This window comes from Triticum urartu, chromosome 5 (assembly GCF_003073215.2).
Source record: "Triticum urartu cultivar G1812 chromosome 5, Tu2.1, whole genome shotgun sequence".
Taxonomy (NCBI): domain Eukaryota; kingdom Viridiplantae; phylum Streptophyta; class Magnoliopsida; order Poales; family Poaceae; genus Triticum; species Triticum urartu.
Window position 1 is genome coordinate 300,827,212 of NC_053026.1, and position 13,948 is coordinate 300,841,159.

Below are 13,948 nucleotides of genomic sequence, written 5' to 3' on the forward strand. Positions count from 1 at the left end.
AACAGTTCTCTCGAGCGTTACAAGGCTCGGTGGATGGTTAGTTGATTTCGGCAGCGCGCGGACATGGACTGCACCGACACCTTTGCTCCTGTTGTTAAACCAGGCACGATCCGTGCTGCGCTCCAGTTGGCGATCTCGCGAGTCTGGCCTGTGCATCAGTTGGATGTCTCCAACGCCTTCTTGAACGGTCATCTTGCCGAGCAGGTGTTCTGTGAGCAGCCCACTGGTTTCGTCGGCGCCGAGCATCCGGACTTCGTGTGCTTGCTCTCCCATTCTCTTTCCGGGTTGAAGTAGGCGCCTTGGGCTTGGTACCAGCGTATCGCAGCCTTCCTGTAGTCTCTGGGCTTTCGGTCCACTCACTCTGATGCCTCACTCTTTGTGTATCATTAGGGAGCTGACATTGCATATTTGTTGCTCTACGTCGACGACATCATCCTCATAGCGTCCGCTCCCGAGCTCCTTCAATGGCTAACAGCTCGTCTTGGTGATGAGTTCGCCCTCAAGGACTTGGGGCCTCTACACTACTTCCTCAGCATCGAGGTGGTCCGTCGGGATGACGGCTTCTTTCCGCATCAGCAGAAGTATGCCCATGAGTTTCTGGAGCGTGCCGGTTGACGATGACATGTACCTAGGGTAGGTTCTTAGGCCTGACCTAGACGCCCTAGCAAAGGACACTACCCTAGAGTCCAAGGCCTACAAGGTTCAACAGAAGATACCGACTGAAATTCTCATGAAGTGCAATCCACTCGACGAAAGATTCCACTCGGATATCCCAATTCCACTCGACCATGATTAAATCACCCGACCATACAAGAACTCACTCGGAGTACAGAATGCCTAGAGTCACCCCAAGAAGTCAACGGTTAGGCATTCACTCCGTCGTCATAAGGACCATTTATTACAGGCGTTACCAGTAACGTTCAGGACATAATTCTCATTGAACCCTTGTGTAACTGAGGGCTGCGAGGGGCCAGGCGCACTCTATATAAGCCGCCCCTCCCCTCTGGCACAAGGGTTCGCACCCCCTGTAACTACCACACACTTCAATCGACAAGCCTCCGCGGCACCGAGACATAGGGTTGTTACTTCCTTCGAGAGGGGCCTGAACTCGTAAACTTGTGTGTACAACCTCACCGTAGCTAGGACTCTGCCCTCTCCTACGTACCCCCTACTTTTACTGTCAGACTCGTTCCCACGACACCTGCATGCTTAACTGCAAGCTGGCGCCCACCCCCGTCGACACGAAGGCGAAGGTCTCTGCTCTGGAGGGGTCTCTCGCGTCCGATGCAGCGTTCTATCGCTCCATTGTTGGTGCTTTACAGTACCTACGCTGACTCGACCCGACCTGCAGTACGCTGTCCAGCAGGTGTGCCTTCACATGCACGCCCCGCGTGACCCTCATTGGACCTTGGTGAAGCATATTCTCCGTTACATACGCGGCACCATGTCCTTGGGACTCACCCTGACGGACTCCGCCTCCACCGACCTCGTTGCCTACTCGGATGTCGATTGGGCAGGCTGCCCCGACACGTAAACTTGTGTGTACAACCTCACCGTAGCTCCACGTCCGGCTATTGCGTCTACCTTGGGCCCTCGTTGATCTCTTGGTCATCGAAGCGGCAGCCCACGGTCTCCCGCTCCGGCGCCAAGGCAGAGTATCGGGTCGTGGCTAACGTCGTGGCCGAGTGCTCTTGGATCCGCCAGCTGCCCCAGTAGTTTCTTTGTGACGTTCACAAGGCCACTCTTGTCTACTGCGATAATGTCAGCACGGTCTACCTCTCCGCCAACGCGGTGCACCATCGACGTACGAAGCATATTGAGCTCGATATTCACTTCGTGCGAGAGTAGGTTGCCCTTGGCCGTGTTCAGATTCTCCACGTTCCGACGTCGCAACAGTTTGTTGATGTGATGACTAAGGGATTGCCTACTCCCGTCTTCAAGGAGTTCGGTCCAGTCTCTGTGTCACCGGTGACGCTTCGACTGCGGGGATGTTGAATATATATTTGTGTTGCATGTATTTCGTATTGCGGCCCACCTCCTAGTTATGTATAGTTGAGGTTAAGGCCTACTCTATACTTATATACACATGCATCGGCACCCGATCAATATATCGATCATCGTATTGCCAGCTTGTCTATCTACGGCCCACTTGTGCTACGACACACACAACGGGGAGAGAAGCCAAGCCTATGCATGCAGCACCGGCTGGCCTGTAGGCTGTAGGTATCGGAAAAGGAGTTGGCGTGGCTTTCGTGACCTCACGTACGGTGGCCCGTTGTAGTCGTGACTCGCCAAGGTCGTCCTAGAAACTGCTTCTCAAAAGAAAAAGAAAAAGAAAAGAAAAACGGGAACTGTCATTCATAGAAAATTTGCGTGGCTGGTAGCTAGTCCTGCCCGCGTGTTGGACGTCCGATGCGGAAGCACGTTAACTAGACGACCCTCACCCGGTCTTTTAGCCAGGCGGCCTCCAGCCATACGCCGCGCGCCTAATCTAGAGAGACGCGTCCATCTTCTCCGTCGTGCTCATGTCGTCGATGCCGATGCCATATCCTCTCCGACATTTCAATCGCCGAACGCTGGTCCCCCGCGCACTCGCTTTCTCTCTACAACGATGAACCCACCCGTCGCCCTCGCCCTCGCCCAACGAGGTGCAAGGCAACCGCTGCTCGAGTAGGAGATGCGTGTGTCACGTGTCCGAACAGTATTCGGCACATCATCAAAAATTATTTGAAACTAAACTTTGGGCGGTTTCTTGTTGAGGAATGAGGAGTAATGCCGCTGGTCCCAGCCTAGCTAGAGGGAAACGTCGTCGCTGGTTTCAGTTGACAGGATAGCCCATGTTAACAGACACCGGCCTTCATGATGCTAACTGTGCAGCTATTCAGTCGTTCGCAGTACATCTCTGATGCAGACACCCACAAGAATTTCTTTTCAAATCGTTGGAAATTAGCGTCCAACTTGGATTGGACATAAATACAAAGTATATATACGTTTCCTTAGTTATCACAACACAAAGGGTGTTTGGTCTAGTGGTATGATTCTCGCTTCGGGTGCGAGAGGTCCCGAGTTCGATTCTCGGAACACCCCAATTTTTTTTTTTAAACTAATAACAAATATGCTCCCCTGTAAATTCAAATCGTCGTTTGTTTTTCTTTGTGCAAGGATACAGCATACTATTCTTATGCCTAACTTTGACCATTAATTTTACGAAGAAAATAAGAATATGATTTTTTCTGCGGTGGAAAATAAGTATCTCATTGGAGGCGCATTTCAAAGAACTTTTCCTTAATGGATATTTGATGACATATAACCCATATTTTATTGACTAAAATTATGAGTCAAAGTTCACGAAAAGCGAAGTGCCTTGTATATGAAAACGGAGGAAGTATTTTTGTTCGAGTTGTCATTCAAAAAAATTCATTCCATTTTTGGCATTTGCCTCTCATAACTTTCACCTTTTCGTAGGCGTCCTTGGATTGGCCCGGGAGATCAAATTGATTATAGAAATATGAGTTTAATTAATAGATTTATTAAGCATTTGTACCACTGGCGTCATCCTCCCGCGCAGAACGGGATGCAACATACACCAAACCGTGCATGTTACCCCCGCATTGAACAGGTAACATAGTTGTCCATCTGGCATTCATGTGCCCAAGATGCAACTTTACCCGGAGATCCGATTAGGCGTGCAAGCAGCAATCCGGAAGGTAAGTTTTCTATAGATGATGAAAAGGATTCCCCCGATTTACGAGATTGAATTGAACAAGTAATGAAGGCAACGAAGGTGATCCCACTTGAATAGTGCACAGTGGCGCACAAAAGAGGACAAACAGATTAAAACATTCATTCAATACCACGACGACCAATTTTAGTTGTGAACGCATCATGCAACAATTATCAAGATGATGTTGTGCCTAGTCTCGTGAATAGTGATGTCTGGTAACAACCCGAGATCAGCCCCCAATGATCCGATCGACATCAAGATGGTAGAAAGGAAAAATCAGTCGGTAATGTGGCTTAAGCCCCCACTCAGCTTACAATCACTAATGCAACTCATGACATGTCAGTCGATCCAGCATGACCAACCACAAGATCATGTAAACGCAGAAGGAGCGCTTCTTCAGCGGAAGTAGACCGACACAAGTGGGATGTCGACATCGTTGTCGTCGTCATCCTCACAGGCCACCACAACGTCAAGATGACGCCGGTAAGAGGGCACCTCCATCTTAGCCACCTCCCTGGCAACATCAACAACCTTCCTGTCAAGCCGTTCCTTGTGCCTGGGGAACATGGAGTTGTACAGCAGAGAGGTGCCACAGGATATGCTGTAAGCGTTCAGGCCCTTCTCCTTGAGCCACTCCAGGAGCTCCCTCAGCGTGATGTTGCCTGTCACAGTCCACCGGTCCCAGACCGTCCACGACAGCTCCTGGTGCTTGATGGTCTTGGGTGGAACTGGTTCAGCAATGGAGAAGAGAGGGATCGCAAGGTTTGCAAACGTGTTGCGGTAGTCTTCGACCTTGTGTCCACCAGCAAGGGCTTTGTAAAGCTCGAGGCAGACGAGGCCAGTGGCCATCGCGGTGGAGGTGGCGATAGCTGGGATGATCCTGCCGGCTATAAACTTGGCCTTTAGCTTGTCCACTTCAGGAATGCTGTAGTTCCTTGCCCTCATGTTGGCAAAACCAGCTATCACATCCATATGGAAGTTTGTGTCATCATCCTGCAAATACAGAAAGCAGCTCAGCAATTCTTCTTGTACGAAACTTTTGGAGGCTTACAAGTGTTGTTTCTAGAGATGCAAGGCTGTATACCCAAGGGGAAAATGGGACGAAAGCAGGCATGTGTTCAAAATGAAATTAAGCATTTCGCAGGAAAGGTACCATATATAGGTCGACAGGAAAAATTCAGAGCAAATCACTAAAGTTCAGAGAAAGAAAATGTGACGGCATGCTGACCTTCTCAAACTGTATTGGGTTCATGTGGAACCCTGATGGCAGTGTTTTGGAAACTTCTTCTAACTTGGCAATAAGCTCTTCAATGACAGCAGCGTCGTCAACAGATGCAGAGGATAGACTAGTGGCCTTCTCATCTGTAACTATCTTAACCCCCTGCTTTGGTTGGAAATCCGGCACAATCACCTTGTCAACAGCTTCAGCAGCCAGCTTGTTTGGGGTTTTGGCCCACTCAGGTATGGGTATTCCAAAAGTCTCTGCCCTCAATATTGCAGCAGCCAAAATAAAGCTAAGCTGACTTGGATCACTCGACGAGAACTCCACAGGTCGTGGGAACCGCTTTGGAGCAGACCAGAAAGGAGCACCAGAGCTGGTCATCGAGTCTTCTGGGAAAGTGAACGTCAGCTGCTTCACACGGTTGGAGAAGTAATCCTCAAACCTAAGATACACCACCAGGAAAAACAGTAGGGTGAGTAACATCGGAAGCAAGTGAAATAAATATAAACACAGCTCGTGATGCACCAAGGCAATATTGACCTAATTGTGAAGAGGAGAGGGGCTAAACTTACTTAAGCCGGGCCCAGGTAATAGAATCCTGGAACGTCTCGCACTTGTCTCTGTCAAGACACTCAATAACACGTTCAAGCTGATCTCTAGCCTGTGCATCACCAGCAGTTCTTGCTGCACTTATGTATGTAGTAGGATTTGACAGGAAAGCATTTACTTCAGTGGGAGTCTTCTCAAGTAAACCCTCAAACTCAGACCTAGCCCAGGTTAGGCAATGATCAATGTTATGAGGAAATGAATGTACAGTGCACATAGGTGCCTGCTTTTCAGGTGGATCCCTTGAAGCCCCATAGTTCTCTGTTAGGTGAGGGATGACCATCTGTGTATTGCATTTAGCACCCAGAGTCCCAGATTCCAAAAGTGGCTTCTGGAAATATACACATCTGGAGTCTATGTACATTCTTGCAGTCACATTGTCAAGGGCATTGACAACAGCATCAAGGTTCTCCCAGAAGGCATCATTAAACACATTTTCAGTCTCAGGACTTGCTCTGTTCTGAAGGGCCTCGACATGAAGTTTAGGATTAATTACCATAGCAGCTGTAGCAGCAACTGTGGACTTAGGTTGCCCAATGTTCCAGTCACGGAAAAGAAATTGGCGACTCAGATTGCTCTTTTCAATAACATCATCATCTGTCACAGTCAGATTTCCATTCTGGCTGCAAGAAATACCCATTAGTGCCAGGTTCTTCAAGAACTCGCATCCAAGTGCCCCAGAACCGACCATAAAGATTTTTGCTTCCTCCAGTTTGTTTTGAAGCGTAGATCCAAATACGCTGATTTGAGCATCATATCTACTGTTCTTTGGCTTCAAATCACCAGGCTCCAAGGGGTCAACAGGGAGAGACTCGACAGAATCAAAATAGAAGAACTACAAAATCAAAACAACTAATGTTAAAAATTGCTGCAATTAAATGTAATTATTATATACTGAAAACAAGAGGCAGTAGATCCTAACCTGATAAAGTGGATGAAATTTCCCTGAGCAAGCTTTCACTACCTCCTGACCGACAATACCACCAAACATCGCAGCCATAGGATTCAAAACAGCCCTGGAACCACTGGCAAAATGGTGCAGGAGCTTTTTGTCAATTTCTTCAAGTTTCCTATCTCCCAGAGTATCATTAATGCTAATAGCATACTCTATCACCCTTTGCACATCATCAGTGGACCCAGCAACAGGGAATCTGCTCAACTCAGTCCTAAACTTATCCAAAGCTTGGAATGCCAAATGCAGAAGAGGTGGCCGCTCAAATTTGGAGAAATCACTCATGAGAAATTCTCCCGGCTCTGACATGGCCTCTTTCAAGGGTTTGAATTTAATAACCTTCGGTGGCTTGACCTGTGTGACGATACCACCTCTAACGTATGCGCCAAATGAGGAAGTGTCTTCTTCCAAGAAGAAAGAGTAAGGCCTTGCATTCTTAACTTTTCTTGGTTTTCCATCATTCAGCTCAGTCATTCCATGGACTTCAGAGAAAACAACTAGATCACCATCCTGGAACTCCAGACGCTCATCGTCCACACAAGATACAAGTGCTGGATTGTCATTGCTGATTGATGCAACAATTCCTGTATGTGGTTCCTCACCATCCACATCCAAAACAGTAAATTCAGGACCAAAGTCACAAAACACACTGCCAAAAAGACCACGAACTTCAGACTTGATGAAAGCAATGGGTGGCTGGTGGCTGTGGCAGTAATCATCAAACTCAATTGCTTTATCTAAGCTGATATCAGTGAAGACAACGGCCTGCAAGTACATATGAAAGTTATTCTGAGGATGATAAATGACCAAATTTACCCAGTGTAAATAAAGAAGCATATAAATAAAATGTGAGGAGTCATCTAATCCTCCTAAAAACTCATATACTGCAAACTGAAGAACATGGATTTGGAATTTCAGTTGCATTTGACAAACAGATCCGTTTGTGGGACTGGCACGACATAGCATGTGAAAACAAATTATAGTGAACAAATTATGTGTCGCTATAAAGATGCCAATGATGTTTTTGCAGTTTTATAGTCAATTTATCTTCTCACCAGCTCACACAGCACAGTTAACAGAATACACATCTCTATTATTAAAGGGGAATAGGTCATTCGCTTCCTCGTCTCCAGGTTTTTTCTCTCCTCCGATTCCACCCTTACCCACATATTTATCTCCTATTTTAGTTGTCTGGCATCACATCTCCTTCCTTCCATAATATGGGAACTAGTCATTTTTCTGTTTGGCAAATTCAAAACACAATAACACCACTGATTTATTTATAATTTTATTTGCACAACATCACATCTCCTATCAACTCACATCCCCACCCACTGATTTATTTCGAAACTAATTTGTCCAACATCACATCTCCTTCCGCCAGCAATATGAAAACTAATTATTTTTTGTTTGGTAAATTGGAAATGTAGTACTCCCACTGATTTAATTCCAATTTTATTTGTCCAAAGTGTACGGGTGATAGTGGAAGGGGGACTGTGACCGAATGAGCCATTGACATGTGGATCGGGGAGGCGGATATAGTGAGTGGAAGGTATACGGGAGACACAATTAATGTGAACCACTAAAATATGTATGCATCCGTTCCAACACACGGGCAATTAGCTAGTTGGCAACAATATTACCAAGGCCAACATTTACTTACCAGAATACATGTCAGAACAAAATCGACAGTTTAATAAAATTCGATTTCGGGACCAAAATCACACAACGAAATTGCAGGTAAAATCAGGCAATGAACGGAGCATAGACTGTACAAACCTAACCTAGTCCAAACAGTCAAGCAGATGAAACCTTTTAGAATCTCGCAGCAATCCACAATATGCAGGGTTCATCTTATACTTCATACAATTTTACAGCACACACACTTCAACACACCTTGATTATGATGAGATCATGGCCAAATATTTCAAGTAGTTGACTGCATTACTTTATTACTCCTTCCGTCCCATAATGTAAGACGTTTTTTGACTAGTGTCAAAAATGTCAAAAAACGTCTTACATTATGTGACGGAGGGAGTATTTGTTAAAAGTGATGTTCTGTAAATGCTAGAATTGTGGTACATCACTTCTTTTGAAATGGTAGTACTTCGGAAAACTGGCATGAAATTTCTATACCAAAATCAAATAGAAAGATGGATAGCCTGCTTGTTAAAGTCACATGGACAGAAAGTACAAGCATAATGTAAAACCTTAAATGGAAGACACATAGATGTAGAAAAAATTGAAATAGCAAGGTAGAAGATCACAGATCAATGTCATGCTGGTGCACCTGGAATTTAGAAAGGTGCTCCTTGGTCAAATCACCGGTTAAGGCAGAGACGAGGACAGCGTTGTTCAGCTCTTGTAGCTTCTGTACACAAGCTTGAGCACGGTTTTGCCCAACATCATTCTCCGAGAGGAAGAAGTTGCTTGATAAGTCCCACAGCTCCACATTACCATCATCATGCAAGGTTACAGACTTGACACCCGCAAGGACAAGGTTCTTTGCTGCAGGAATACATAAGTATTAAATCAATTGTAAGCTTAAAGCTTAATTACAGACTGCCAAAACCTCATCCAAGTTTTAAAGGTTCAGTTTTTACTGACTGCCAAGCTCCTAACCAAGCTTATGATTTGTTTTTACACCCAAATACTCATATGGTGTGATAATGAGTAACAGACATCTCAGATGAATCCAATAATCCAACTGGCCGGCAGCAAAAAAAGTACGCCTTTATTAACCTTTAAGGTGTCATGTCTCTTGGTATCACGGACCAAAACTACCATTGGCCTAATTGGCGAAATGTCAGTGAATAACTATGTGCAATGTGGTGCAGTGCAGAAGTTCACCCATCATAATGCATACGCTAGCATTGTGTGTAAGGGGCACTGATAGGGTCACACAAAAGACACTCATTTCACCACACAAATAAAAGTTTTGGTTTGATGGTTTAGATAGTACAGTAGTTACAAAACGTAGGTAGACAAAAGTTTTGGCTTGGTGGTTTCAACTAAAATCATAAGTAAGACACAACGACAAGAGCCCATCTAGCTAATAAGGCGATACCCATCAGTGTGTTTGGTCAAACTAGCAGCAACATCAGCTGAGCCAGAGCTAAACCAAGAGCTCAAGATAGCAATTACGAGCAGTAAATTTGTGTACGAGAAACATAATAGGAATTCCTAGGTCGCTAAGCTACATCAGATCGAGCAAGGGGTAGTAATTACTAATTTCCTTTTTTGCAGCTAACCTAGTCCCACATATAAAAGGAAACAAATCAAGGAAAGAGATTATATATACTAAAACAAAAAAGAGTAAAAGACCATCTGCATTAGAAGAGCGCCTGGACTGCACGTACCGATCTCAGCACCGAGACCCTGGAGTCCAGAGACGAGGACGTTGGAGCCGAAGAGGCGCTTCATGGTCTCGCGGCCATAGACGGCGAGCTGGCGGCTGTGCAGGTCCTCGTCGATCTCGTTCCCCCTCCCAGCCATGGCTGCGTCTCCTTCCTCCCTGGTGGCCTCGCCCTCCCCGGCACGGGTCTTCTTCTGCAAGTCCTCGACCTCGCCGGCGACGATCTCCCGCTTCCGGGGAAGCATATAGCGCGCGACGCCGCCGAGGAGCCCGAGGACGGCCGCCGACGCAGCGAAGAGCAGGCAGTAGTACGCGGCCGCCGGGAGCTGCCGCGTCAGATCCAGCGCGTGCTAGGGCCGCGACCGCCGCGAAACCTGCACCGGCCGGCGCGTCGTGAGGCGGGGAGCGCTGGGAAGCGGGCGCGGGGAGGGCGGATCCGGCGGAACTCACCTTGGATTCGCCTGTCGCGTCGGGGAAGGAAAGCAGGCGAGCGACGGTCTAGGGTTTCTGGGCTGGGGAGGGACGAAGTGGAGGACCGGATTGCAAAATCTCGGCGGTTGTTGCTGGAGGCGGCTTTGTTGACGGGGGGGTGACGGGCGGGTCCCACGTGTAAGCCGGACGGGAGTGCGCGTGTGCTTTTCTTGCTGGCGGGGAAACGTGGGACGGCACACGGCAGGGGGAGCACCTGCCCTCCTCTCTGGAAAGAACGAGGAGGCTGCGAGGTGGGCCGAAAGGTCAACTTACAAGTGGCCCCGATTATTCCCGAAGGTAGGGCCCGCGTTGTACTTTAATTAATGTTTGTACAACTACCGTGTCGCAAAACGCGTTGAGGTCTGTTAGAATTTCAAGGTTCACGCCAGTTTGGAACACAGGAAAGACAAAGGAACCATGCCTTTTGCGAATCGACCGTTTCAGCGAGCCCAAGTTAAATCAAGTGTAAAAAAGGAGGCATGGCGTATGCCGTGATGTAGGGAGGAATGGTCATTCCATGATAAGAGAAACGCTGGTGATGTCGATGGCTTTAATTTCTCCCTCTCAGAGGAAAGTGTCCCCGGTGGTAGGGCGGCTCCATCATGGGGTTGTGTAGGGGCGGCCGACCCGGGTAAATTTTCGAAACCTAGGGTACCCCCTACTGGTTTTGGTCGGCGGCCACCATGCAGTGGCGAAGCCATACATAGGCTGTGTAGTCACTTAACTACACATCTCTTTAGGAAAACGCAATACAGCAAGTATAAATTATACAGAAAAATATAGAAATATATACATTTGACTACACAATTTTGAAGTGACTACACATGATTTGATTTCTGGCACCGTCACTGCCACCATGGGAAGCGAGCACGTTCGCTCGAAGGTCTCGGGTCGAAGGTTTCAACAAGGGAAGAGGAAAATGATTCGCGAGGTAATTGCTCGCTAGCTATAGATGGGCCAATCAAGTAAGCCCAATAAAAATTATATGAGCCCGTTAGTTATGGTACGCAGCCTGATTTTCAGGTACACAGTTACTTTTCTATCGATCGTGGAACTGATCGTGCTGAATTCACGCGTAGAGTGATCACGCCATGCGGACGCGGCGCCGCCTCCACTATCGTCTTGTAGTCGCCCTCGTTGCCCAGGTCTGTTCAATCGATGGTGCTAGATGGAGAAGGAGAAGCGAATCCGCCTATTCGCGATGTTGTCGAGACGGCAAGCAGAGTCGCCGCCGCCTTCATCTCCATCACCATGGTCCCTGCTCAAAACAAGAAACAGCAGCCAACAAGGCAACAAAGACCAGGTTCTTCCGCTCTCCCCTAGTCTTCTATTATGTTCTATCATGTTTAATTTGTTGTCATGTTGGCCCAATTCTTGGAAGTTGAACACTGAAATTAAATAAAAATATGATGTTACAAGGACCTAAGGAGATGAAGCAGATTGAATTTTTTTTCAAGCCTATACTAGTAAATCATTCTGGACCCCAAGTTTGTGGATCTGAAGTAAATGCAACCATTTCAGAAGATAATGTTCCTGGAGTATTAAGTCAAGAGACTGATAGAAACAATTTGCAAGATGATGTTCCTCAAAGATTTAATCCAACTGACATTGAACCTGATCCAGGCCTTCGGAAACAAATTGAACAGTATGCTACCCCAGAAATCAGAGATGAAGTGAGAAGGGCGAATATCTTGAAAGGTGCATGCTAGCCTAAAGATCACGATTTTGAACGCAATGAAGATGTCATGGCATTTAGAGAATATGGCATAAAGAGTTTGATTGGCTAGAGTATAGTGTGGCCAAAAAAATCTGCTTATTGTTTTCACTGTCTTCTTTTCAAGAAACCAACAATCAGTTCAAAGTTTGGGGCTGAAGTCTTCACCAAGACTAGGTATACAAATTGGAAGAAAGCAGTCGAAAACTTCAGGCTCCATGTAGGTTCGACAAAGAGTGCTCGGAGCATCTCCAACAACCGCGCTATATAAGCGCCGCGCTGAAAAATCCGCGTTCTTTGCGCGCGCGCTACCGCTCCGGGCACTCCAGCGGAGGCGCAAAAACCACACACACGGCATATCTAGTTCAGCGCGCGGGGCGAAACGCCATTGCGCGCCGCTTATTTGCTGCGCCCGCTCCCACGCGCTGGACTCTCGAACGCTCGCTCGCAACTTCACCCACCCATCCATCCGCGACGCCGCCCGGCGACCGTTCCGGCGCTTCCCCGGCCTATCACCGCGCCGCGACGGCTTCCTCCGCCTCCCTCTAGTCACCGCCGCCCCTCTCACGCGGCGGTCCTCCGACGAACAGCGCGCGGCCGCTCGCTGCCGCTCGACGCCCGCAAGGTGTTCGACAAAACGCCTGCAAGGTATGTATTGCTCAAACTTCATGAATTTGGTGCATGTTGATTGTAGTTTTTATAGCCTAGTATTCAACATTGTAGATGAGTTCGTTGTATGATTCTTACGAAGAAGAATTTGATATGGAAGAGGAGGAGGATCTTGCAATGATCCTAGCTATGCACATCAATAAAAAATCGAAGCACGGTGGTTCGGTTATGGGTCGGCAGAAAATTTGGAGGGATAGGATCGATGCCCATAACATATTGATGAGGCACTATTTCGTGGAGAATCCCACATACCCGGAGTCATACTTTCGTCGTCGGTTTAGGATGAGCACCGAGTTGTTCAGGCGCATTGCAGAGAAACTAGCGAGCCATGACCTGTTTTTTTAGCAAAGGAGGAATACCGCCAGAGAGCTCAGGCATAACACCTTTCAGAAGGTGACAGCCGCTTTGCGTATGTTGGCGTACGGTATCCCGGCTGATCTAGTTGATGATCACTTGGCTATCGGTGAGAGCCAAGCCATCATGTGTGTCAAGCGCTTCGCAGTCAGGATTGTCCAAGTGTTTGGCCAGGAGTATTTGAGATCTCCCAATGTTGAAGACGCCACAAGGCTATTGGAGATGAACAAAGCTCGCAGCTTCCAAGGTATGCTTGGCTCAATAGATTGCATGCATTGGAGTTGGAAGAATTGTCCAAAGGCATGGCATGGGCAATTCCACGGCCAAAAAAAGGGTTCCACTATAATCCTTAAAGCGGTGGCCGATCAAGAGACTTGGATTTGGCATGCTTTCTTTAGAATGTGTGGATCTTTGAATGACATCAATGTTGTCAACCGGTCACCACTGATGAATAAGATTGCAAATGGTGATTTGCCACCGGTGCAGTTTGTAGCAAATGGTCGTACATACAACTATGGCTATTATCTTGCGGATGGCATCTACCCAAAGTGGCAAATATTTGTGAATCCGTTGAAAAAACCTGAAGGTAAGAAAAATCTTGATTTCCACAATGCTCAAGCGGCGTCTAGAAAAGATGTGGAGAGAGCTTTTGGAATTTTGCAAGCCCAATTTGCTATTGTGAGAGGACCGACTAGATTTTGGGATCAAAAAATGCTTTGGTACATCATGCACTCTTGTGTGATCATGCACAACATGATCATCGAGAATGAGCGTGGCCAAGATGTAGACTACTCTTAGTATGAGCTCTTGGGACATCCCATACGAGTGTGATGGAGGGCTGAAAGGGTGGCCCGTTTTGTTGCCTCATATCATGTCATTCG

At 47.2% G+C, this 13,948-nt stretch overlaps 1 protein-coding gene and 1 non-coding gene across 2 annotated transcripts; one reads left to right on the plus strand and one right to left on the minus strand.

Annotated features, from left to right (window-relative positions):
- Window positions 1-3,015: 3,015 nt before the first annotated feature.
- Window positions 3,016-3,087, plus strand: TRNAP-CGG. The gene has a single exon. It is a non-coding gene; the product is annotated as a tRNA-Pro (tRNA).
- A 736-nt stretch (window positions 3,088-3,823) lies between these two features.
- LOC125508699 (ubiquitin-activating enzyme E1 2) lies at window positions 3,824-10,470 on the minus strand. Its single transcript, XM_048673476.1, has 7 exons — window positions 10,310-10,470; window positions 9,864-10,233; window positions 8,795-9,012; window positions 6,475-7,269; window positions 5,519-6,387; window positions 4,953-5,388; window positions 3,824-4,717 (listed from the first exon to the last, which is right to left on the minus strand). The coding sequence occupies exons 2-7, from the start codon at window positions 10,102-10,104 to the stop codon at window positions 4,121-4,123; spliced, it is 3,156 nt and encodes a 1,051-aa protein (XP_048529433.1). The 5' UTR covers window positions 10,105-10,233; window positions 10,310-10,470; the 3' UTR covers window positions 3,824-4,120.
- Between the last annotated feature and the right edge of the window lie 3,478 nt (window positions 10,471-13,948).